Source organism: Lissotriton vulgaris, chromosome 9, assembly GCF_964263255.1.
Source record: "Lissotriton vulgaris chromosome 9, aLisVul1.2, whole genome shotgun sequence".
NCBI lineage: Eukaryota > Metazoa > Chordata > Amphibia > Caudata > Salamandridae > Lissotriton > Lissotriton vulgaris.
The window spans coordinates 18290804-18318484 of record NC_141697.1 but is presented as its reverse complement, the minus strand read 5'-3'; the positions used below and the strand labels follow the sequence as shown (position 1 = coordinate 18318484).

Here is a 27681-nt window from a genome sequence, read left to right as displayed (position 1 = left end):
GAGGGGTCCTGATCCTCTTGCTGTACAGTAGCTAGTTCCCCAGTCTTCTTACCTTTTCTCTTGGAAGGTTGGGCTATACTTTCAGGCTCCAACATATCTTTTTCACCGTCTCTTGCTCTTATTTTTATACACACCAATTTAGAGATATCCAGCATTGCTGCATGGGTTTTCAGTTCAGCCTCAGCCCATGCTCAGCCCATGAAGTGTGGCTCAGGGGTTAGAGGCGGCAGACCCGGAAGCTGAGATCGGTCCTGGACCAGGGTTCAATTCCCCGCCTCGGCGGGTCTTGGGCTCAAAAATTCCACGGACTCGATAATTCTCGTTCCGGTGCCTACTCGACTCACGGGTTCACACTCTGCGACTCTGGGCAATAGCTTGCTTAATCTCCACTACGGCCCCTCGCGGCGGGATGCCTGGCTTTCACCTTGTGGATACCCTGCTGGGGTTATCTCACAGGGGAATACCAGGACGGGTTCCCAAGGCAAGCGCCTTGATGCCTTCGGGTGATACGTGCGCTATATAAATTGCAATACATTTACATTTACATGCTGATGTTTCCAGGTCATTGCCAAGAAGACATGCAGCTGGTGGCTTTGGAGAAACCACTACCTATTTCAGGCCTTCTTGTTTATTCGAGAACGTTTCTAGTGACCTCAGCTAGCTGGCACTCACTATTAAGTTTAGTATATTCGATAGAGACCTAGTCGACCTCAGTCCTACGTCATATCTATAGTATATACTATTCCAATGCACAGAGCCTATTGGGAATATAGGAACTACACTACAATTCGAACCCGATGGCAGAAAAAACCCATCTAAGGATAGAGTTGATGCCCATGCGCACTATCGTCCAAAGGAGGAGTCACCTATCTTGTGACTACAAAGACTTCTTCCAAGACAACAAAGTACAAACATCTGAGCCCAACACCAGAGGGCGATCTAAGCACAAGTTGTATTCTGCAGCTCATGTGCCTCTAACATTCCTTACTCCAGACCTTAGGACCCACGCCAATAATGATCAAACTCTCCCACTTCATCACCTCTGACTTTAGGACCTAGGTGCAGGAGTTAGAACTTTGCATTGCTCACCTCTGACCGCAGGATGCAGAAGCTCTCCCACAAAAATTACCTTTGCAGTAAGGATGCACAACATTTCTCCCAAGCCTCAACTCTTGTCCCAGGAGTTCAAGCCTAGAATGTAGAAGCCTAAATTCCTTACCTGTGACCTTAGTACATATATCCTGTATGTAGACGTTCTCCTGCATCCCTTCTAATCTCAGAACCCAACCCTCAAGATGTAGCTTACACCCCTAACTTCCGACACCCAGGATGCAGAAGGTCTCTCACGTTTTTCACCTCTGACCTCGACACCCAGGATGCAGAAGGTCTCTCACGTTTTTCACCTCTGACCTCAGGATGTAAAGCAATTCTCACAAACTCCCCCTCTTATCCTCAGAGTTCAAGCCTAGGATACAGAAGCTTATATTTCTTACCTCTGACCTTAGGACGTATGTTCAGTATGTAGACGTTCTCACATATTCCTCACCTCTGACCTCTGGATGTACAAAGCTTACATTCATTACATATGACTCGAGAGTGTAGAAGTTCTCCCATATTCCTGACCTCTGACCCTAGGGTGTTCAGCCCCTCTCCGATGCTAAACCTTTTGTCCCAGGAGTTCAAGCCCAAGATTTACCTCTGACCTCAGGATGTAGAATCACACACTTTTCTCAACACTAACCTCAGAACCCACATCCTGGATGTAGACGCGCGCCCACACTCCTCACCTCTGACTGCAGGATCCATAGCCCGAATGTAGACCTTCTCCCACATTCCCAGTCTCTGCCCTCAGAACCCAAGCGCAGAATGTTAAAGCTTTCACACATTCCTCAGCACGGAGTTCAGAACCCACGCCCAGGGTCTTAATTTCTCTATCCAGGATGTTGAACTCTTCCATACTTCTCACCAACTAGGTCAGAACCCAAGCCTCAGGCGCAGCTCTCCCAAACCTCACCTCTGACCACAGGATGTAGCAGCTCTGCCACATTCCTCACACCTCTGAACCTCTGACCCTAGTATGTAAAGATCTCCCACGCTCCCCACCACCGCCCTCAGAACCAACACCCAGTGTGTTGAAGTCTCCCATATTCCTCACCATGGACCCCACAATATATTCCTCCCGCTGTCCCTAGGATGGCAAAGCTTACAGTCCTCATCCCTGCCCCAGGATGTAGAATCTCTCCAACAATCCTCACCTCTGACCTGCACAGCCCCTCTCCAAAGCCTCACCTCTGACCTGCACCACCCCTCTCCAAAGCCTCACCTCTGACCTGCACAGCCCCTCTCCAAAGCCTCACCTCTGACCTGCACAGCCCCTCTCCAAAGCCTCACCTCTGACCTGCACCGCCCCTCTCCAAAGCCTCACCTCTGACCTGCGCAGCCCCTCTCCAAAGCCTCACCTCTGACCTACACAGCCCGTCTCCAAAGCCTCACCTCTGACCTGCACCGCCCCTCTCCAAAACCTCACCTCTGACCTGCACAGCCCCTCTCCAAAGCCTCACCTCTGACCTGCACCGCCCCTCTCCAAAGCCTCACCTCTGACCTGCATAGCCCCTCTCCAAAGCCTCATCTCTGACCTGCACAGCCCCTCTCCAAAGCATCACCTCTAACCTGCACAGCCCCTCTCCAAAGCCTCACCTCTGACCTGCACCGCCCCTCTCCAAAGCCTCACCTCTGACCTGCACCGCCCCTCTCCAAAGCCTCACCTCTGACCTGCACAGCCCTCTCCCAAGCCTCACGTCTGACCTGCACCACCCCTCTCCAAAGCCTCACCTCTGACCTGCACCGCCCCTCTCCTAAACCACACCTCTGACCTGCACCGCCCCTCTCCAAAGCCTCACCTCTGACCTGCACAGCCCCTCTCCAAAGCCTAACCTCTGACCTGCACAGCCCCTCTCCCAAGCCTCACCTCTGACCTGCACCACCCCTCTCCAAAGCCTCACCTCTGACCTGCACCGCCCCTCTCCCAAGCCTCACCTCTGACCTGCACAGCCCCTCTCCAAAGCCTAACCTCTGACCTGCACAGCCCCTCTCCCAAGCCTCACCTCTGACCTGCACCGCTCCTCTCCAAAGCCTCACCTCTGACCTGCACAGCCCCTCTCCCAAGCCTCGCCTCTGACCTGCACCGCCCCTCTCCAAAGCCTCACCTCTGTCCTGCACAGCCCCTCTCCAAAGCCTCACCTCTGACCTGCACAGCCCCTCTCCCAAGCCTCGCCTCTGACCTGCACCGCCCCTCTCCAAAGCCTCACCTCTGTCCTGCACAGCCCCTCTCCAAAGCCTCACCTCTGTCCTGCACAGCCCCTCTCCAAAGCCTCACCTCTGTCCTGCACAGCCCCTCTCCAAAGCCTCACCTCTGTCCTGCACAGCCCCTCTCCAAAGCCTCACCTCTGTCCTGCACAGCCCCTCTCCAAAGCCTCACCTCTGTCCTGCACCGCCCCTCTCCAAAGCCTCACCTCTGTCCTGCACAGCCCCTCTCCAAAGCCTCACCTCTGACCTGCACAACCCCTCTCCCAAACCACACCTCTGACCTGCACCGCCCCTCTCCAAAGCCTCACCTCTGACCTGCACAGCCCCTCTCCAAAGCCTCACCTCTGACCTGCACAGCCCCTCTCCCAAGCCTCACCTCTGACCTGCACCACCCCTCTCCAAAGCCTCACCTCTGACCTGCACAGCCCCTCTCCAAAGCCTCACCTCTGACCTGCACAGCCCCTCTCCCAAGCCTCACCTCTGACCTGCACCGCCCCTCTCCAAAGCCTCACCTCTGACCTGCACAGCCCCTCTCCAAAGCCTCACCTCTGACCTGCACAGCCCCTCTCCCAAGCCTCGCCTCTGACCTGCACAGCCCCTCTCCCAAGCCTCGCCTCTGACCTGCACCGCCCCTCTCCAAAGCCTCACCTCTGACCTGCACCGCCCCTCTCCAAAGCCTCACCTCTGACCTGCACAGCCCCTCTCCAAAGCCTCATCTCTGACCTGCACAGCCCTCTCCCAAGCCTCACGTCTGACCTGCACCACCCCTCTCCAAAGCCTCACCTCTGACCTGCACAGCCCCTCTCCAAAGCCTCACCTCTGACCTGCACAGCCCCTCTCCAAAGCCTCACCTCTGACCTGTACAGCCCCTCTCCCAAGCCTCGCCTCTGACCTGCACAGCCCCTCTCCCAAACCACACCTCTGACCTGCACCGCCCCTCTCCAAAGCCTCACCTCTGACCTGCACAGCCCCTCTCCCAAGCCTCACCTCTGACCTGCATAGCCCCTCTCCCAAGCCTCACCTCGGACCTGCACCGCTCCTCTCCAAAGCCTCACCTCTGACCTGCACAGCCCCTCTCCCAAGCCTCACCTCTGACCTGCACCGCCCCTCTCCAAAGCCTCACCTCTGACCTGCACCGCCCCTCTCCAAAGCCTCACCTCTGACCTGCACCGCTCCTCTCCAAAGCCTCACCTCTGTCCTGCACAGCCCCTCTCCAAAGCCTCACCTCTGACCTGCACCGCCCCTCTCCAAAGCCTCACCTCTGACCTGCACAACCCCTCTCCCAAACCACACCTCTGACCTGCACCGCCCCTCTCCAAAGCCTCACCTCTGACCTGCACAGCCCCTCTCCAAAGCCTCACCTCTGACCTGCACAGCCCCTCTCCCAAGCCTCACCTCTGACCTGCACCACCCCTCTCCAAAGCCTCACCTCTGACCTGCACAGCCCCTCTCCCAAGCCTCACCTCTGACCTGCACCACCCCTCTCCAAAGCCTCACCTCTGACCTGCACCACCCCTCTCCAAAGCCTCACCTCTGACCTGCACCACCCCTCTCCAAAGCCTCACCTCTGACCTGCACAGCCCCTCTCCAAAGCCTCACCTCTGACCTGCACAGCCCCTCTCCCAAGCCTCGCCTCTGACCTGCACAGCCCCTCTCCCAAGCCTCGCCTCTGACCTGCACCGCCCCTCTCCAAAGCCTCACCTCTGACCTGCACCGCCCCTCTCCAAAGCCTCACCTCTGACCTGCACCGCCCCTCTCCAAAGCCTCACCTCTGACCTGCACAGCCCCTCTCCAAAGCCTCATCTCTGACCTGCACAGCCCCTCTCCAAAGCCTCCCCTCTAACCTGCACAGCCCCTCTCCAAAGCCTCACCTCTGACCTGCACCGCCCCTCTCCAAAGCCTCACCTCTGACCTGCACCGCCCCTCTCCAAAGCCTCACCTCTGACCTGCACAGCCCTCTCCCAAGCCTCACGTCTGACCTGCACCACCCCTCTCCAAAGCCTCACCTCTGACCTGCACAGCCCCTCTCCAAAGCCTCACCTCTGACCTGCACAGCCCCTCTCCAAAGCCTCACCTCTGACCTGCACAGCCCCTCTCCCAAGCCTCACCTCTGACCTGCACCACCCCTCTCCAAAGCCTCACCTCTGACCTGCACAGCCCCTCTCCAAAGCCTCACCTCTGACCTGCACAGCCCCTCTCCCAAGCCTCGCCTCTGACCTGCACAGCCCCTCTCCCAAACCACACCTCTGACCTGCACCGCCCCTCTCCAAAGCCTCACCTCTGACCTGCACAGCCCCTCTCCAAAGCCTCACCTCTGACCTGCACAGCCCCTCTTTCAAGCCTCACCTCTGACCTGCACCGCCCCTCTCCAAAGCCTCACCTCTGACCTGCACAGCCCCTCTCCAAAGCCTAACCTCTGACCTGCACAGCCCCTCTCCCAAGCCTCGCCTCTGACCTGCACAGCCCCTCTCCCAAACCACACCTCTGACCTGCACAGCCCCTCTCCAAAGCCTCACCTCTGACCTGCACAGCCCCTCTCCAAAGCCTCACCTCTGACCTGCACAGCCCCTCTCCCAAGCCTCGCCTCTGACCTGCACCGCCCCTCTTCAAAGCCTCACCTCTGACCTGCACCGCTCCTCTCCAAAGCCTCACCTCTGACCTGCACAGCCCCTCTCCCAAGCCTCGCCTCTGACCTGCACCGCCCCTCTCCAAAGCCTCACCTCTGACCTGCACAGCCCCTCTCCAAAGCCTCACCTCTGTCCTGCACCGCCCCTCTCCAAAGCCTCACCTCTGACCTGCACGCCCCTCTCCAAAGCCTCACCTCTGACCTGCACGCCCCTCTCCAAAGCCTCACCTCTGACCTGCACAGCCCCTCTCCAAAGCCTCACCTCTGACCTACACAGCCCGTCCCCAAAGCCTCACCTCTGTCCTGCACAGCCCCTCTCCAAAGCCTCACCTCTGTCCTGCACAGCCCCTCTCCAAAGCCTCACCTCTGACCTGCACAACCCCTCTCCCAAACCACACCTCTGACCTGCACCGCCCCTCTCCAAAGCCTCACCTCTGACCTGCACAGCCCCTCTCCAAAGCCTCACCTCTGACCTGCACAGCCCCTCTCCCAAGCCTCACCTCTGACCTGCACCGCTCCTCTCCAAAGCCTCACCTCTGACCTGCACAGCCCCTCTCCCAAGCCTCGCCTCTGACCTGCACCGCCCCTCTCCCAATCTTCACCTCTGACATGCACCGCTCCTCTCAAAAGCCTCACCTCTGACCTGCACAGCCCCTCTCCCAAGCCTCGCCTCTGACCTGCACCGCCCCTCTCCAAAGCCTTACCTCTGACCTGCACAGCCCCTCTCCAAAGCCTCATCTCTAACCTGCACAGCCCCTCTCACAAGCCTCACCTCTGACCTGCACAACTCCTCTCCAAAGCCTCACCTCTGACCTGCACAGCCCTCTCCAAAGCCTCACCTCTGACCTGCACCACCCCTCTCCAAAGCCTCACCTCTGACCTGCACAGCCCCTCTCCAAAGCCTCACCTCTGACCTGCACAGCCCTTCTCCAAAGCTCCACCTCTGACCTGCATGCCCCTCTCCAAAGCCTCACCTCTGACCTGCACCGCCCCTCTCCAAAGCCTCACCTCTGACCTGCACCGCCCCTCTCCAAAGCCTCACCTCTGACCTGCACAGCCCCTCTCTAAAGCCTCACCTCTGACCTGCACAGCCCCTCTCCAAAGCCTCACCTCTGACCTGCACAGCTCCTCTCCAAAGCCTCACCTCTGACCTGCACAGCCCCTCTCCCAAGCCTCCCCTCTGACCTGCACCGCCCCTCTCCAAAGCCTCACCTCTGACCTGCACCGCCCCTCTCCCAAGCCTCACCTCTTGTCCCAGGAGTTCATCCCCAGGATGCTGAGCAGCAGTCGGGAGTAGTAGAAGGCTGACTGTGGCTTCTGTGGCACCGGCTCCTCCTGTTCCATCGCTCTCATGATCAGGTCCCAAGAGCGCTTTTCCACAAACTCTCTCTCTTCCGCATCCTGCTTTAGAATCGCGTTGATAACGTCATTTTCCAGCTTTTCTGAAAGGCAAGCGGGCGGAGGAGCAGGCACATTTAAGGGGACCCCAGTTCTTTGCAGACACTCTGGCCCAGTGGTGCCCACATATTGGAGAAGGACGTCAAGTGCATCATCCTCATCAGACAACGTGTCCCATGTCGGAACTACATCCCGGGTTCTCCTCCTTGGCTGGGAGGCTCCACTGTCCACAGAGGGGGCATCCTCTGAACTGACTACGGCTGCCGGCTCAGCCTGTGGCACCTCAATGTGCGCTGGCAAGAGAGAGGCCTGCTTCCGAGGACTACTTGGAGGGGGCGTCCCGTACAAGATTGCTGCCTCCCAAGAGTACTTGCCAGATAGGTCTCGCATGATAATCCTGACAATGGAGTTGGCGGAAGAGAGGCCGGACGCGAGTCCCCCACCAGGCCCAGGCTCCTCAGCCCGGATCTGCAAGCAGGAGAGGAGGGTAGTGCCATTGAGAACAAAGAGTTGCAGGTTGGGGCTCTGGAAGAGTTCAGGGGTCAAATCTCCACTCTCACTGTAGAGGTTGTCATGGTTCTCGCAGATCTGGCTGGTGAGCATGGCGGGGTCACCACTCATCGGATAATGGCCCAAGTGGTTGACCAGGTGAGTGATAACGGTCCGAGCAGCAACGGAGATCAGGCCTTGTTGCATGTGGGGCTTCACTGCAGAGGGAAAGAAGACATGTCAGATGGAGAAAAAGAAGAAGGGATAAATAAGCAGAGCAGAACGCATATGGCTACCTCCAAGAAGTATCTGTCCCACTGGCAGAGCTGGGGATCTCACCGCCATTTGTCTTACGCTATAGAAAGAGCACTGCCCTGTTAATTACAGATCCGGGGATGTCAAGGGAGCTGTACGTATGATAAGTTGAGAGCACCCCTTACCCCAAACGTGCCAGTCTCCAGGCTGGGGGTGTCAGGCCACAATCTCAGGGAAGGATATGCATTAAACTATCACAATATGCGGAGTGAATACCCCATGTTGGTGGTCCTGGGCTCACATATAGAATGAGAAAGGCAAGGTCGAGAGTGCACAGGAAGGTTGCTTAGGAAGAGGAGGGCAGCACAAAGAGATGGGTTTCCTTTGTTTGTTCCTGTATCAAGCGCAAATTCCACCCAACTGGGTTTCAAAGCACTGTGCAGAAGGAAGGAAGGAAGAACACCATGAACTGACTGGTAACATACGGGAGCAGACTGTTCACAGTGTGACACTGGTGCAGAGGATTGGAATAGAAGTGAAGTATGCAACATAAAGGAGAGAGGAAGACATACTTGAGGAGAAATACAGATTTATCAACAGTTTCTAAACACAAACAACAAGGAGCCTCACTATGCATTGACCATAAGTGCAACAGAAACAACAGGAGAGCTAAGTTAAAGGATAAGAGGCTGGTACTGGGAAAATGTGAATGCAGGAAATGAATGAGCCTTGGATCATAGGCAGCAGCATTGCATTGCATTGACTCATGATCTTAGGAAGCAGCGTTGCGTTGTCTCATGATCATAGGCAGCAGCATTGCGTTGTCTCATGATCTTAGGAAGCAGCATTGCATTGACTCATGATCTTAGGCAGCAGCGTTGCGTTGTCTCATGATCATAGGCAGCAGCATTGCATTGACTCATGATCTTAGGCAGCAGCGTTGCGTTGTCTCATGATCTTAGGAAGCAGCGTTGCGTTGTCTCATGATCATAGGCAGCAGCATTGCGTTGTCTCATGATCATAGGCAGCAGCATTGCGTTGTCTCATGATCTTAGGAAGCAGCGTAGCATTGACTCATGATCATAGGCAGCAGCATTGCATTGACTCATGATCATAGGCAGCAGCGTTGCGTTGTCTCATGATCATAGGCAGCAGCATTGCATTGACTCATGATCATAGGCAGCAGCATTGCGTTGTCTCATGATCTTAGGAAGCAGCGTAGCATTGACTCATGATCATAGGCAGCAGCATTGCATTGACTCATGATCATAGGCAGCAGCGTTGCGTTGTCTCATGATCATAGGCAGCAGCATTGCATTGACTCATGATCATAGGCAGCAGCGTTGCGTTGTCTCATGATCATAGGCAGCAGCATTGCATTGACTCATGATCATAGGCAGCAGCATTGCGTTGTCTCATGATCTTAGGAAGCAGCATAGCATTGACTCATGATCATAGGCAGCAGCATTGCATTGACTCATGATCATAGGCAGCAGCATTGCATTGACTCATGATCATAGGCAGCAGCGTTGCGTTGTCTCATGATCTTAGGAAGCAGCGTAGCATTGACTCATGATCATAGGCAGCAGCATTGCATTGACTCATGATCATAGGCAGCAGCATTGCATTGACTCATGATCATAGGCAGCAGCGTTGCGTTGTCTCATGATCTTAGGAAGCAGCGTAGCATTGACTCATGATCATAGGCAGCAGCATTGCATTGACTCATGATCATAGGCAGCAGCGTTGCGTTGTCTCATGATCTTAGGAAGCAGCGTAGCATTGACTCATGATCATAGGCAGCAGCATTGCATTGACTCATGATCATAGGCAGCAGCATTGCGTTGTCTCATGATCTTAGGAAGCAGCGTAGCATTGACTCATGATCATAGGCAGCAGCATTGCATTGACTCATGATCATAGGCAGCAGCATTGCATTGACTCATGATCATAGGGAGCAGTGTAGCATTGACTCCTGATCATAGGCAGCAGCATTGCATTGACTCATGATCATAGGCAGCAGCATTGCATTGACTCATGATCATAGGCAGCAGCGTTGCGTTGTCTCATGATCATAGGCAGCAGCATTGCATTGACTCATGATCATAGGCAGCAGCATTGCATTGACTCATGATCATAGGCAGCAGCGTTGCGTTGTCTCATGATCTTAGGAAGCAGCGTAGCATTGACTCATGATCATAGGCAGCAGCATTGCATTGACTCATGATCATAGGCAGCAGCATTGCGTTGTCTCATGATCTTAGGAAGCAGCGTAGCATTGACTCATGATCATAGGCAGCAGCATTGCATTGACTCATGATCATAGGCAGCAGCATTGCATTGACTCATGATCATAGGCAGCAGCGTTGCGTTGTCTCATGATCTTAGGAAGCAGCGTAGCATCGACTCATGATCATAGGCAGCAGCATTGCATTGACTCATGATCATAGGCAGCAGCATTGCGTTGTCTCATGATCTTAGGAAGCAGCGTAGCATTGACTCATGATCATAGGCAGCAGCATTGCATTGACTCATGATCATAGGCAGCAGCATTGCATTGACTCATGATCATAGGCAGCAGCGTTGCGTTGTCTCATGATCTTAGGAAGCAGCGTAGCATTGACTCATGATCATAGGCAGCAGCATTGCATTGACTCATGATCATAGGCAGCAGCGTTGCGTTGTCTCATGATCTTAGGAAGCAGCGTAGCATTGACTCATGATCATAGGCAGCAGCAGCATTGCATTGACTCATGATCATAGGCAGCAGCATTGCATTGACTCATGATCATAGGCAGCAGCATTGCGTTGTCTCATGATCTTAGGAAGCAGCGTAGCATTGACTCATGATCATAGGCAGCAGCATTGCATTGACTCATGATCATAGGCAGCAGCGTTGCGTTGTCTCATGATCTTAGGAAGCAGCGTAGCATTGACTCATGATCATAGGCAGCAGCATTGCATTGACTCATGATCATAGGCAGCAGCGTTGCGTTGTCTCATGATCATAGGCAGCAGCATTGCATTGACTCATGATCATAGGGAGCAGCGTAGCATTGACTCCTGATCATAGGCAGCAGCATTGCATTGACTCATGATCATAGGCAGCAGCATTGCATTGACTCATGATCATAGGCAGCAGCGTTGCGTTGTCTCATGATCTTAGGAAGCAGCGTAGCATTGACTCATAATCATAGGCAGCAGCATTGCATTGACTCATGATCGTAGGAAGCAGCGTTGCGTTGTCTCATGATCTTAGGAAGCAGCGTAGCATTGACTCATGATCATAGGCAGCAGCATTGCGTTGACTCATGATCGTAGGAAGCAGCAGCGTTGCGTTGTCTCATGATCATAGGCAGCAGCATTGCATTGACTCATGATCATAGGCAGCAGCATTGCATTGACTCATGATCATAGGGAGCAGCGTAGCATTGACTCCTGATCATAGGCAGCAGCATTGCATTGACTCATGATCATAGGCAGCAGCATTGCATTGACTCATGATCATAGGCAGCAGCGTCGCGTTGTCTCATGATCTTAGGAAGCAGCGTAGCATTGACTCATAATCATAGGCAGCAGCATTGCATTGACTCATGATCGTAGGAAGCAGCGTTGCGTTGTCTCATGATCTTAGGAAGCAGCGTAGCATTGACTCATGATCATAGGCAGCAGCATTGCATTGACTCATGATCGTAGGAAGCAGCGTTGCGTTGTCTCATGATCAAGGCAGCAGCGTTGCGTTGTCTCATGATCATAGGCAGCAGCATTGCATTGTCTCATGATCATAGGAAGCAGCATTGCATTGTCTCATGATCATACGAGTCGCTTACGACATAACAAAGGCCATGATATATTTACTTACATCATCTTCAAGCGTGAGACCATGCTTGTCATACCACTGCAGGGCTATAAGTATTAGTCTTGTTTAAGACCCTGCACTTGCTGATTACTTACAGGATCAGGGGAAACAGTGGAAAGTGTAAGCAAAGACCCCTCACAAATTCGACAAAGCATTTTCGGGCAACAGGCGGTGTGAAAAGCTGAATGTAAAGTTTTGGCACTTAGCGTTTGTATGTGTTACAAATAGGTCTAAGTCCAATGTTCCCAAGATTCGAGCCTGCCGCCCTTTAATCCAGCTCCCATGTGCGTCAGCTTCCTTTGTGCCTGCCGAGCATGTCCCTTTCAATATTTTGTTCCCAGGTGAGAGATACGGTTTCTTGGAATCATCCGAACCAGATGTCTGTCGCCAGCTTTGATAGTACAGATGACATTGTGGGTCATGTTCGTGGAGGGAGAACATGGTTATGGTCTTGTCTGTTTGTATTTGCAAAATCTTTCCTATTATTTGTGTGTGGAAGGCCTTGAGTGCCAGAAACACTGTCTTCAGGTGCAATACATGTATGTGCTCGCCTGCCTCTTCCTTAGCTGTGCTAAGTGAGCACAGATCCCCAAGGTTGGCGCATATGTTTTGAGAGTCAAGAGTAGGCACCTGGACACATGGCCTGCCACTTGCCTGTGGCCTCCAGCTCCTACTTGTTCCAGACTGACCCAGTGACACCGCAGCTGCCTGGCTCATCTCACTGGGGTTTTCCAGACTGGGCTGTCCCACTCATCGTTCTTCCCGTCAACAGAAGGCCCGTCCATCCCACCCCACCCCACCCCACCCCACCCCACCCCAGGGGGAACTTTTGTTTACATTGCATGCAATAATTGCATGCCTTTACAACGCGGTTGTTACGATGACCGCGTTGTTACATCACAAACCATTACAACGCAAGCCGTTTCAACGACTTGCTGTAGGGGGCAGAAGGTGTTGGATTTAAAATCCAACACCTTCCCTACTGTTGCACAGACTGGAGTTGGAATAGTAAATCATACTATTCCAACATCCAGCGCCCCCCACAGCGAGATGTTGTAACGACTTGCATTGTAATGGTAAGCGATGTAACAACTCGTTCGTTGTAACGACCATGTTGAAATGGAATGCGATGTATCAGAACCTACTTAATTCTGGTGCATAAAAGGAATGCCCATCTGCGCCTACACCGTGCCCAGTGACAACTCCCCTGGCCCTCCTGCCCCCCGAATATACACCATCGCCGAGCTCTACACCAAGCCACAACAAACACTGACATGGCGTCAACCCACGCTCCACAGTAGGACCTTTCACCTGCAAGCATGCACCTTCACCTGGCACTGTACACACACATCAGCCCACCGATCAGCCCCACCCTGAACACACCACAGACACCACCTGAACAAAAACACCAACTCGCATGCGCCCTTCTCAACACACTCACTATGGAAATATTCCAGTGAATTATGGGACCTTATCGCCACCCTCGTACCCGGAATAGTCTTACTCTGTTTGACCTGGCTCAACCCCACATCTGCCACAGACATTGCCTGTGATTCTAGACGGATATAAAATCACTCACAAGGACTGAACCAACAAGCTGGGAGGAGTACCAGCCATTATCCACAAAGAAACAATACAGTGTACACCACTACCGACACCACCCTGGTTGAATATCTCAACTTCTCAACTTGAAGCTCCACACGGACGACAAAACAACCATCAAAGGCACCCCCGCACACCGATCCCCAGGCCTGCACTCCAGCTTCTACAAGACTATGGCAGATATCATTATGCCCCTAATCTTAGACTCCAAGGACTACACCTTCCTCGGAGACCTAAACTTCCACATCGGCGACCCCAATGACAAACACTGCAGATATCCTCGACAGTATGAGCAGCCTTTGACTGACCCAGATCGTCCACGACCCTACACAGACCATAGGACACACACTGGACCCAATTTTCACCTCCAGAAACCGCATCACACACAGCCATGCCTCGGAACTCACATGGACCGATCACCCCATCGTCCACTACAGCATCTCCAGCCCCAGCACTGCCAGCCCCAAGATGACCCATGCCCCCCACCAGAGGTGGAACAAAATCTCAGAGACCAGCTTGGCGAACACCCTCAACACCTCCAACCCTGCTACCGCCACCAACCTTGAAGAGAAGTGAAAAACATCAACACCTGGATCGCACATTGCACAGACAGCATTGTCCCCATCAAGAGCAACATCCTGAGAAAATATTCCAAAAAGGGCAGCTGGTACACCGAAGAACTCAGAACAGCAAAACGAGATAGCAAACAGTTGGAGATGAGATGGAGCACCTGCAAGGACACCTTCGACAAGGCAGCCTTTAAGACCTACCTCAACCTCTACCACCGCCTGCTGAGGGCAGCAAAGAAGACAGCCCTTGCCACATGTATACCCAGTGCCAATGCCAAGGAACTTTTCTACATCATTAAGGAATTCTCCAACCCGGCTGCTAAGAAAAACATCATCACACCCTCACAGGAGCTGTGCAACAACTTTGCCCATTTCTTCCACTACAAGATTGCAACCATTTACAGAAATGTCGAACCCTAACACCCACCTACGGACTTCCTTGACAGATATGCCACCACCATAACAGACACAAACCACACACTGACCATCTGGAACATCCTCACCACCCAGGACACCACCTCTGCCATGAAATCCATCCACTCTGGAGCTCCCACAGACCCATGCCCGCTCCACATCTTCAAACTCAGAAACCAAAGGATTGGCCAGGAACTATCACAACCTCTATCACCACCGCAACATTTCTCAATGCCTGGAAATACACCGAAGTCAGACCACTACTCAAAAAACACTCCGCCGACTCCAACAAACTTAAAAACTACCAGCCAATCTCCCTGCTCCCACAGCTAAGGTACTGGAGAAGATCATCAACAATCAATTCATGACACACCTGGAGCAGAACCATCTACTTGACGCCTCCCAATCTGGCTTTCGCAGCAATCACAGCAGTGAAACCGCCCTGCACAAAGCTACAAACTACATCCGAACTGTCCTCGACCAAGGAGAAACAACAGCTTTGATCCTCCTCGACCTCTCGGGAGCCTTCAACACCGTATCCCACCACACACCGATCTAAAACCTCCACCACAATGGCATCCAAGGGGGCGTGCTCAGGTGGCTCACCTCTTTCCTCATCAGGACTCAGAGGATCCACCTCCAACCTTTTACCTATGAACCCAAGGAGATCTCCTGCGGTGTCTCCCAGGGCTCATCTCTCAACCCCATGCTCTTCAACGCATATATGACCTCGCTGGCCAACATCGGCAGATCCCATGGTTTCCTACGAGACGACACCCAACTCATTTAGGCCGACCTGACCCTCGGTCCTGCGCGGTAGGGAGACGGTGGCAGTGTCTCCCAGACCGCTGCTGTGCCTGTGGGTGCTTCGTCTGATTGAATTGCTGTGTTAGCGAGGGCTGCGAGGACTATCAATTTAGCGGACTAAAACTTTTAGCGCATATTTTTTAAAATACATTTTATCCTTAGGCAGGACAGACTCACCTGTCCCAATACCCGCTTTCTCTCCCCCGCTTCACCTGTGCTCGATACCATCGCCTGCCCGCCTCGGTCCGACTCGGCAACCAGTGCCGTTGAGCGGAGGGCGGACAGGCAGAGCCAGGCAGCAGCACTTCCGGTAGTCCCGGAGTAGAGGTTAGCGCTCTAGTGGCTACCTCACTCCGGGCTATTTAGGCCGACCTGACCCTCGGTCCTGCGCGGTAGGGAGACGGTGGCAGTGTCTCCCAGACCGCTGCTGTGCCTGTGGGTGCTTCGTCTGATTGAATTGCTGTGTTAGCGAGGGCTGCGAGGACTATCAATTTAGCGGACTAAAACTTTTAGCGCATATTTTTTAAAATACATTTTATCCTTAGGCAGGACAGACTCACCTGTCCCAATACCCGCTTTCTCTCCCCCGCTTCACCTGTGCTCGATACCATCGCCTGCCCGCCTCGGTCCGACTCGGCAACCAGTGCCGTTGAGCGGAGGGCGGACAGGCAGAGCCAGGCAGCAGCACTTCCGGTAGTCCCGGAGTAGAGGTTAGCGCTCTAGTGGCTACCTCACTCCGGGCTATTTAGCCACGCCCTTCCAATTAGCGCGCAGCGGTAGCGCGCAGGGGGCGCCTTCGAGCGCGCCTAAGAAGCGCCGAAGAAAAGCCCGTCTGCGCCCGTCCGCGACAGGACGGGGCGAGGGGCGATGGACTCTAATCCTGCCTTACGAGCTCAGACCGGTAAGGACACACAGATAATTAGTTACTCGGCCCAAACGCTTCTGTCACTCAGACCATCATGGTCATGCAGCACGAAAATCCCATGGCATTGTGTAGAGGGAGGTTTCTCCTGCCTGCAATGCCATAGTCTATCTGGAAATAGTATATCCCCCTCGGTTCTTAAATCCCCTCCCTCGGGCCTTAGGAGTTTCCTTCTTAATGTACGGTCATTACCCAAACATCAACATCAAGTTTGGGACTTAATTCACTCAATGCAACCAGATATCTGCTTCCTGGTTGAAACATGGCTAAAACCACATACAGTTACTGCTATTGCCATGGGGATCCCTGCTGGGTATAAGATTAAACATCTAGACCGAGAAATTAAAACCGGAGGCGGTCTCGCTATTATACACAAAGACTGCATAAAAGTCACCATAAGTGAGCAACACATGCACTCTCAGCTACAAATAATGATTTTTAAATTTACCTTCATGAATCATATAACCTGGAAAGGTGCTTTGGTATACCGACCCCCAGGATCCAATACGAATTTTGCTCTTCATCTTCAAGAAATCTTAGCCCCTCACATTAAATGTAAAGAAGATTTTCTTCTTCTTGGAGACTTCAATACACATGTTGATCTACCCACACTTTCCGATGCCACTGCCCTGATTACAGACCTTGCTAACCTAGGTCTGGAATTACAAAATCATGGACCCACCCATCAAGGAGGACATACGCTGGATTTACTCTTTTGTAACTGTGCTAAAGTAATTTGTTCCTCGGCAAAAGAAATAGAATGGACAGACCACTCCATGCTTGAATTTCTTCTGGTAACCCCTGTAAGAACTGTTAAGAGTGTTCCTCTTCCCCCTATTTGGCGACGAGAGTGGCATAAAGTCACTGCCAATAAAATCCAGGAATTCTGGACAAATCCTGAAATTTTAGCAACTGACACTGCTGATATGGCCTTAACTAAGCTCAATGTCTCTATTAAACAAGCAATTGACATTGTAGCCCCATTAAAAAAACACAAACAGTATCCTGTGCTTAAACAAGATAGCTGGTACACCCACGAACTGAGGGTAGCTAAGCAAAACTGCAGACGAGCTGAGAAAGCTTGGAGAAAAGGGAAGACCGAGAGCAGTAGAGTAGCTTTCTTAGACACTCAATCCAAGTATTACAAAAACATCAAGCAAGCCAGGAAACAACATTTAACGCAGCAGATAGCACAGGCTGGCAACTGCTCTAAGGAGCTTTTTAACATTCTGCAGAATTTCATTAAGCCAACTGCTTGTGACAGCTCTGAGGACTTCTCACAAGAGCTATGTGATGAAGTCTCGAGATATTTTGAGGATAAAATAAACAACATTTATGCAAAAATAGTAACAGCCAATGACGCTATAAAAATTACTAACACAGGCCACCCCCATCCTCAAAAACTAGTATCCAGCAACAAACCTACCCTTTCATATTTTCCTCTAATCACCAACACAGAGCTCCTTTCCCTCTGCAGCCACATTAAATCTGGATCGCCTAATGACCTTATTCCAACTAAAATGGTCGGCCCCATGATTTCTCTTATGGGTCCGCACATGCTGGATGTGATTAACATCTCCCTAAAGAAAGGTCAGGTTCCTACAGATTGGAAAAGGGCGGTGGTGAACCCGATTAGAAAAAAGGCATCTTCTCCTTGGACAGACCTCTCCAACTTACGACCTATCTCCCTCCTGCCTTACCTGGGCAAGGTTACAGAGAGGCACGTGAACACCTATCTTTCTCAACATCTGGAAGCGACGGATGGCCTGGACTATTCACAATCTGGTTTCAGGCCAAACCACAGCACAGAATCAGCCCTTCAGACAGTGACCAATAACATCAGAATGGCACTGGATGAGGGCAGCTCCATGATTCTGGTGCTGTTGGACCTTTCCGCCGCTTTCGATACGGTGTCTCACACGGTGCTTCTTGATCGCCTAGGTGAGGTGGGTGTGGAGGGAGAGGCTCTGACATGGATGAAGAGCTTTTTGACTGGTCGTGTCCAAGAAGTTAGGCTGGGCTCCCACAAATCCACGCTAAGGGAGCTCAATAAGGGAGTGCCACAAGGCTCATGCCTTAGTCCTACACTATTCAATGTGTATGTGGCACCCCTAGCCAACTTAGCTAGATCTTTCGGGTTCACCCCGGTGTCGTATGCCGACGACACCCAACTCCTTTTCCCTTTCAAAACTCTCACATCTGCAATAAAAAGATCTTTTGCAGATGGCATGAGAGCCATTGCAGACTGGATGTCAACTAACTGTCTGCAGTGTAATGTGGGGAAAACGGAGGTCATGTGTTTTGGACAAGCGGCAACATATTGGTCATCCGACTGGTGGCCCGTGGAGCTAGGTCCTGTCCCCACCCCTAAGAGCTCTGTTAGGAACCTGGGAGTGCTCTTCGATCAGCAACTTACCTTTAAGGGACATGTTAATCAGGTTGCTGGCACCTGCTTCCGGGCTATTGGGATGTTGAGACGAGTCTTCCCCTACATACCAGACCACCACAGAAAAACGCTGGTGCAGGCTCTGGTCATCAGCAGGGTGGATTACTGCAATGGGCTGCTCCTCGGAGCAAACGAGGAGCAGCTCAGTAAACTGCAAGTAATCCAAAATACAGCAGCAAGGATTGTCCTGAACGCTCCAGCAAGGACCCCTTCTAATCCCCTGCTGCTGAGACTCCACTGGCTCCCAGTGAGGAAGCGAGTCCAATTCAAAAGTTTATGCACCATACATAAGAGCATGATAGGAGAGGGCCCTAAATACATGGCCAAGATCTTTCAGTCCTACATCCCTGGGCGACCTCTGCGCTCCAGTCATCAGCAGCTCTTGCAGACACCAAGAGTAAAAAAGGCCAGACAAGGTGGCCGGGCGTTAGCTTATGCCGGACCAGCACTCTGGAATTCTTTGCCGGCAGAACTCAGATCAATTCCCAGTCATCTGAGTTTCCGAAAGACTCTAAAAACGTATTTGTATCCTGACAAATAACTGCCTTCCAGTTTCTGCACCCTATATCAGATACACACTCGGATTTAGCACACTCTCGTGGTACAGCAATAGCGCGGAGATACCCCTTCGGGGGTCTAGTCTGGCGCTTTATAAGAATATAAAATAAAATAAATAAATAAATAAATCCTCTCACTCACTGAAGACCCCACCACCACCAGAACCAACTTCCACAGATGCATGACACCGAATGGATGAAGAACAACTGCATGCAGCTAAACACAGGCATGACAGAAGTACTAATCTTAGGCAATAGCAACCACACATGGAAGGACTCCTGGTGGCCAACAGATCTGGGACCCAAACCCACCACCTCCAACATGCCAGAAACCTTGGAATCATTGACAAAGCTCACCATGAATTCACACATCAACGCAGTCTCCTCCACTTGCTTCCTCACTCTGCGCAAGCTACAAAAGACCTTCAAGTGGCTACTCCTACACGCGAGACGCACAGTGACAAGCCCTCATCACTAGCCAACTGGACTATTGCAATGCCCTCTCCGTAGGAATTGCCACACACCCTCTAAAGAAACTTCAGACGATATAGAACGCCACAGCCAGACTCATCCTCTGCCTTCCCCGACAAACCTACATCACAACTCACCTTGGGAAACTCCTCTGGCTCCCCGTACAGAAGAAATGCCAATTCAAGCTGCTGACCCACGCACACAAGGCTCTACACAACCAAGAACCCGCCTACATTAACCACCGCCTGAACTTCCACCAGCCATCAAGAAGACTACGCTCCGCCTTCCTTTCACATGCCCACACTCACTGCATCCACCGAAGCAGAAGTGGAGGACGCTCTTCATCCAGTGGCAGTATCTTCTTCCGTAATGGGAATGTCTTGGCCCTCAACCAGCTCAGGTCTGCTCTGAAGAAAGTTCTCCCAGGTGATGAAGAAATCTGGGGGGGGAACAGGGCTTGTATAACCTGTTGAATGCGTTACTCTCACTGAGTAAAGAGTTTGCCTTTATCAACCAGTAAAGGTAGGGGTAAATGTGTATCCCCTGCATCCTCAGGTGTGCTGGAACTATTGTTAAAACTTTTGTGAACACTCTTCGCACCTACTTTTGCGAACACTATTCGCACCTACTTTTGCCAACGGGTAACACTTTTACTGTTTGCGCTAGGAAAAATCAGAGATATTTCTGTTTTTATAGTAAGCACATGGAAGGAGAAGCTTTTTCAAAAATCAGTGGTTGCCGTGTAGTCTGCCTGTTCCACCATTACAATCAGTTCGTATGTGTTGTTATCCTGAATTTATGTTGTTACAAATTTGTTTGAAAATCTCTAATCAATGATTAGTCTTAATGTTAAGCCTTTTCTTGGTATGGGGAAGTATGTGAGTGAAAGCCTTGCTTGTACTTATTCCTCTATTTCCCCCTTTTAACAGGTCCTCTACTTATTTTAGAGACCAGAGATGATTCTGTTTGTGTTCTAGTCTATTTGTTAGTATTTTGGGAGATGTCTTCTCTAGATCTCTATACTATCCATGTCGCAACGTGTTTAGCACCCGTTTGTCGGAGGTTATCCTTTTCTATTCCTGCTTCCACATTGTCCCTTCCTGGTAGGTGTATTGCTATTATGTCTATGTTCTTTGGAACTGCCCATCTCCAAATGTTTTGATCTATAGTTGAGAGTGCTATAGACTGAGTTCCTCCTTGTTTGTTTACGTAAAACACGGTGGTTGAGTTGTCTTTTTTATCAACACCTTCTTTCCGTAGAGCTCTTTCTGAAAGGCTTTTAAGGCTAGGAGCAATGTCTTTAACTCCAAGATTTTGATGTGTTCACTGCATCCTGCTGTGTCCACAATCCCCGTGCTTTGAGGTTGTTCATGTTTGCGCCCCATCCTACCTGGAAGCATTTGTTGTTATGGTCACTGTTGGGGGTTGGTTGTGTGAAAGGTCTGCCTGTGCTATGTTTGCTTTGTTCCATCATGCTATCTCCTGATGAACTGTCTGTGTGACAACCACTAGATCCTCCCAACTTCCCGTTGCTTGTGACCATTGCTTTTGGAGAGCGGCTACTGCTGCCAGGCACTTTGTGAACACTCTTGGTGCTGATTTTAGGCCGAATGACAGCACTTTGAATCGGTATTTCGTTTAGTTGATCACAAATCTTAATAGGTTTTTGTGTCTCCTGTTCAAAGGAATGTGTAAGTATGCCTCTTTTAAGTCTATGGTAGCTATGTAATCTCCTTTTTGCAATGGGGCATCACCTCCTGCAGCAAACTCATTTTGAATCTTTGTGTTTTTATGACTTGGTTTAGAAACCTTAGGTCTAATATTGGGCGTAATGTCCCGCCTACTTCTGGAATTAGGAAGTACGTGGAGTAAATGCTGTTGCTCCTTTCCTTGTATAGCGCATGCTCTATTGCATGTTTTCATTGAAGTTCCTGCACCTCTTAGATTAGTTGAGATAATTCCCTTTTTTTAATATATCTTTTTGTTTGGTCTCTTGTTTGGAGGTTGCTTGCTTAGCTCAATGCAGTAACCGTACTGTATTATGCTTATATCCATTTGTCTGAAGTGATGTCCTTTCATTTTTTAAGGAAATATTTGAGTCTGCCTTCCACGGGTGTAGTGAGCTGAAGGAACTGTGAACTTGCAGGATGTTGTTTTTGTATAGGCTGAGTCCTTGTGGGCACACTCAGCCGTGTTTTCGGCGAGTGTGCAAGCTTTGGAATGCAGTCTCTTAGTTGTGGTTTGTGGTCCGCCTCTTTGCGGCCGGCCTCTGCCACGGGGGCGGCCTCGAAATGATTGCCTTCCTTGCTGATACTGCCAGTTCTGCCCTTGCTGTTGACCCTGTCTTGCTCCTTGGTAGGTTTGCCGATATGTCTGATGCGGGGTAGTAGGTTGGCAGTTACGTCTACCTACTGGTCTTCTTGAGAGCATGCCTCTAAATTGTAGGCCGCCCATCGACCTTCCCGTTTTGTATCCTTCTTTAATTGGTTTAGTTTGTCGCTCATGATACTTCTGAACAGTTTTTCACCATTGAACTGTGAGTTTATTATGTTTTTTGCACTTCTGGTTTGAACTCTGAGATTCGCAGCCATGTGTCTTCCTTCAGTGATGCCGATTTATTTATTTATTTAATGGTTTTTGTAAAGCGCGTAGTAACTCGGGAGAGCATCCCAGCGCTGACCTGCTTCTCCAAGGGAAAGGCATAAGCAAACCGTTTAGGTCTCAGAAGGCTACAGTATTTTACTTACTAGCTGTAGTCCATTGCACCACAGTAAACCAGAGATAGCCATAAATAATAAAGAGCTTCCTTTGGTTTATTCAGCTATATTTTTCTTCATTTTTATATCACTTGCATTGAAAAGGATATGCGATTCAAGAGGAAACTATGAATAAATGTTTTACTACTTTTATTTTTTATTATTTTTGGGTTTGGCCCACATGCCATCTTCACAAGCCACCATGGGAAAATAACACGAAGGTAGATTTATAAATACCCTAATGGCTAAATTGTTTGCATCTCAACAGACCTATACTGCCCTATTTCACAAGTCATAGATTAAATAGGTTTGATAAGGAAAGTGTATATTTTAACAAAGATTAAAATATTCAAGGGAAAGTATTTTAAGTTTTATACGTCCATTTTTATAAAAACCAATAATTTATTACATACTTTTAAAGCTCATTACCTTGGGATGGTAACTTAAATCTATACATTGCTCTAACGACAACATGGAAGTTAAACCGAGTGAAAACACAGCTATGGAGTGCTCAAATTTTGAGTTAATTAGATATGTAGTTGGTTTTCATCTTGTTGTGCAGTGTGCATGTTATTATTGTTCATATTCTTAGCATGGAGATGTGAATAAAGGACTTTCAATTGCCAGATTTGAGTATTATTTGAGGTTTAGTGTTGTGAAGTACAGACAGGTTTAATAAGACTTCCTATTTCTATTAGGAAAGAGAAAATAACTAATACCACATGTTGCAACCTTTACAATAACGGATCAGGTAACCCGAATCATTTGTCTGCTTGATGTCTCTGCTGCATCTAGGGCTGACTTTAAACATGTGTTCGCAATATTTTTACCTTCTTCCACTAAGTGGCTAGCCCTTCTTTGGAACTGTTCTGGTAGGTTCTGAAGTAGGTCTCCTTCTTCCTCCCAATGTTGGTGTGCATGTCTGTTCAGTAATGCATTAGAATTAGCTATGCACCATTGATTCGCTGCACTTCTTTCCACCTTCCGTCCTGCAAGGTCTGTCCCACTTGCTTTCTTTGTCTGGGGTGGACCTACGGTGGTTAGTACATTAGCTCGTTTCGTAGCTGTGGAAGTAATAACAGAGCCGGCTGGTACAGACCCTCTGGTGTATATAGGGTACTTTGAGGAATGTTTGCATTTCTTTTCTGCTCTTGGTGTGACTGCCCTGAATGTTGTCGGCTCCTTAAAGGCCTCTTTTCCCTGATCCAATACACTTGGCAGCATTGGAAGGAATTGGTTCCTTGGTTATGTAGACATTAAAGTCTCTAACAGAAAACAGGATTGGGGTTTTTCTTGGTCCAGCTGCACTCCACAAGTTTCATCTTCCTTTTTAATGACCTGATTGTACATCCCAATGCCACCTAGTGTTGAGGACCTTGAAGGATATGTATCAACAGCCTCTTCTGGTGAATCGGCATCAAGATCTTGCCATAGCAGGTCCTCTTGAACCTCTGAGTTCGCCAAACCCACAAACATGTGTTTCTCGTCTTCCCCCTCTTCTTGGAAGAATTCTTCTTCAAGCAGTTCGGGTGTCGTTAGCTACAATTCCCCGATGACCTTCTCCCCTTCCATTGAACTTTTCGGCGGCATCTTGAATTGCTTCAAGCTTTCATCAAATTCTTTTTTTGTGCAGTAAAATAGCTGCCATTTAGGCTTCCAGCCTCTTTCTCTTCTTTTCTATCTCGGCCACGTGAGTTTCAGCGTTGAGATCTTCGGCATTCCTTTTCGTGCTTGCTGATGCCGATCCGGCCATCAATGCATGTTTTGACCTCTCCTTTGTCGACGCCGAATCGACTTTTTCGAGACCATCTTTCAACGTCTTCGATCTTTCGAGGGTATTCGCCGGCACGAACCCCTTGTCCAAGGATCCAGCAGAAAGTGTGCCTTTGGACACAACTGCGGTCGACTAGTGCTTCGACACGAGGCTCCTTTTGTGAATCTAGAGTCAGTTTTTCGGGACTCGTCTAGTCTTTTCGAGGTTGACTGTTCGCTTACCTCCTTTGAAGTCTTCTTCTCGACCTCAACGACTGGAACGTCTGTCCTCATCGCCTTCTGGCCCTTCAGCGACGCTGCCCTCCTCACAGGTCTCGAAGTGGTGGTGGTGGGCCTTGGTCTTGCATGTTTTAGTTGGCTCTTCTCTGTCTGTCTCTCACCCGCAACGTCTTTGGGGTGAAGGCGGAGCACACGTTGCAGTTGTCACTTTGGTGATCCAGCGGAAGACAAAGGTTGCAGACCGGTTGCTGATCCTTTTGAGCGTACTTGTGATGACAATTCTTGCAGAACTTGAAAGGTGTCTTTCCCATTACCGCACACAGAAAGCCCCCTGCACGCGCATTCTCTGCTTTCCGCTGAAGATTTGATGTTTTCACCTTCCGGCAGTCTCCAGCTGTTTGAATTGAAGTCCGGAACGTCAAAGACTTGTACCGCTGTCCTATAGAAGTTTTTTCCCTAATTTTCGTTGTTTCTTCTCTCAAAATCTCAGGAGCTCCTTCCGTATCAATCCAGACCCAAAGGTAGAAAAAAAGAATCTGAAGATGGCAACCAAAGGTGTGAGCTTCCGTATGAAGCCTGTCGACGTCACAAGAGGACACCAAATGGTGGTATGTCGACGCCCACCAACAACAAAAAAAGAATAAATACAACAATTCCAGACGCAATCACTAGATGACGGAATAATGTACAGCATGTGAATCCAGTAAAGATTCACGCTGCAAACCACCTCTATATTCCCCCAGTGACAGTCTCTACCTACCCGCAAGTAGCATCTTCTTCCTAACCATGGGGACAGCCGCTCCCTCTCGTCAGTGACAGCCTTTACCCACTGTCCGTGACAGCCTCTACCTTCTGTCAGTGACGGCTCGACTACCCACAGTGATGGTCTCTACCTACGCTGAGTGATGCATCTGAATATCTGCAGTGACGGGCAGCTTTTTTCAGTCAGTGGTGGCCTCTACCTACCGTCAGTGAGGGACTATATACCCTCAGTGACAGCCTATACCTACTGGCAGTGACAGCCTCTATCTACCCTAATTTACAGACTCTACAGTTCAAGGACATTTAAATGTTCCCTCCCTGACACATTACAATTGCATCTCCCATCAGTAACTGCATCAGGCCAAACCCTTGGTGACCGCCTTCACAGCCCATCTACACGCACCTCTACTCTTGGTGATGCACTCAACAGTCCATCAGTCCCTTCCTATACTCACCCTCAGTGATAGCCTCTACTCTTGGTGATGCACTCAACAGTCCATCAGTCCCTTCCTATACTCACCCTCAGTGATAGCCTCTACCCTTGGTGATGCACTCAACAGTCCATCAGTCCCTTCCTATACTCACCCTCAGTGATAGCCTCTACCCTTGGTGATGCACTCAACAGTCCATCAGTCCCTTCCTATACTCACCCTCAGTGATAGCCTCTACTCTTGGTGATGCACTCAACAGTCCATCAGTCCCTTCCTATACTCACCCTCAGTGATAGCCTCTACTCTTGGTGATGCACTCAACAGTCCATCAGTCATTTCCTGTACTCACCCTCAGTGACCGGCTGCAGCTTGGAGGACCGCTCAGAGTCGGGCGAGTGGAGCGGCTCCGGCTCCTTCAAGCTCTCCAGGTGCATGAATGGATCATAGTCCACCGAGGCCAGGTCGGACAGGCTGAGAGGGAAGTAACGAGGGTTACTGAAGTGCTGCGCTCCGTACACACACCCGTGAAGAACCTGCAACACAAACCCAACACACACCCGTGAAGAACCTGCAATACAAACCCATGGCTTCAAACCAGGAATCTGGGGATGAACTGGAGCATCTGAGGGGAACTGCAGAGTGAAGGAAAGGAATGAGTCTTATAGACAAGTCTAGAAGCACAGAGCTCCAACCAGGGGAAGCGAAGGGGACGGTTATAGCAGGAAGACATTGAAAAGCAGCATAGAATTCAATTTAGAAGCAAGCCACGCCAACAGAGGAACCAGGATGACAAACAGGACCGAGCAATCAACAGGTGTAGTGGGCCATTGGGAACCAGCAAAGGGGACCAGAGCCCTGAAGGGGTTATGTGAGGAGGCGCAGAAGACCAGCCAAAAGGGCACTTATCCAGGCAAGATTTGAAGGGGTGGATGGGAGTCAGAGCAAAGCGTCAAATTAAGAGACAAAGTGAAGGAAACATTAACCCTTAAGGGTCTGATCACCAGTAAAAGGCAGAGTGGATGGGGGTTGTGATGAGCAAGGGACTTAAACCAATGGGAGTCAAACCACTGGGCTTGTGAGGGTCGGATGGAGGAAAATGAACCAAATCTCCTGGGGCCATTGAATTCAAACAGCACAAGTGAGGGGACTATCAGCTGGGAGCGAAAGTCTCAGACCAACAGAGAAAGATATATGAACCTTAAGGAAGGGACCTTCACATGGCAGACAAAGGCAGATAACAGAGAAAGATATATCGGTCTTAAAGAAGGGAGCATCACTGGGCCACGCTCGGGACGACGATCGCCAAGCAAAATATAGCTAAGAACTGGGGCTCAGGGGTGTTACCTACGCATCAACAGTGTGAAAGGGACATGGATGTCGCAATGGTGGCTGAGAGGGCGGTCTACACCCACAGGGGATGTCCCAAAAAATGGTCCTGAATATGGGGAAAATGGAACGAATTCAGGGGGAATATATGTGAGCCTCCACAAACGGCCTCAACCCCTGAAGCTAGCCCGTGAATATAGGAAGGGCTGAATAGACTGGACTATGGTTATGAATAAATGATGATGTTGGTTATGGGAGGGATGCTAAGAAAGTAATGTTACCTGTCGTAGTGTAAGTTTCTACGCGGTTAGATAATTGTTGTGTATGCCATGAAATGTACAATGTAATTTAACTGCAGAGGGCGATGTTTACTGTTCATTAATCATATGAAAGTGTATGAAAACGCAACAACAATAAAATTAAAAAAAAAAAAAAGGGAGCATCAGGTGGGAGAGGAATACAGAGAACAACAGAGAAAGATATATGAAGCTTTAGGAAGAAATGAGCAGAAACAAAAGGCACTGGGAAGAGAACATGAACTCTGGGAGAGGGTACGATCATCAGAGCAGGGACATGAGAGCCAGGAGGCAAAGTGGGCACAGACTGCCAGGGAAAGAGATGTGGGTCTTAGAAAAGGAGAAACACTGAGTTTAAGTTTAAAGAATATCATCACATGGGTGAAGGGGCACGAGT

General features: G+C 50.3%; 1 protein-coding gene across 9 annotated transcripts in view; it reads right to left on the bottom strand.

Moving 5' to 3' along the window:
• The window catches only part of RALGAPA1 (Ral GTPase activating protein catalytic subunit alpha 1), a 775068-nt gene that overhangs the window by 343593 nt on the left and 403794 nt on the right, over window positions 1-27681 (bottom strand). For all 9 annotated transcript variants that reach the window (XM_086936929.1, XM_086936922.1, XM_086936927.1 and 6 more), the window contains 2 exons: window positions 26012-26195; window positions 7179-8037 (listed from right to left, as the gene is read on the bottom strand). In XM_086936929.1, coding sequence (XP_086793055.1) covers window positions 7179-8037; window positions 26012-26195 — 1043 coding nt within the window. The remainder of the gene's footprint in view (window positions 1-7178; window positions 8038-26011; window positions 26196-27681) is intronic.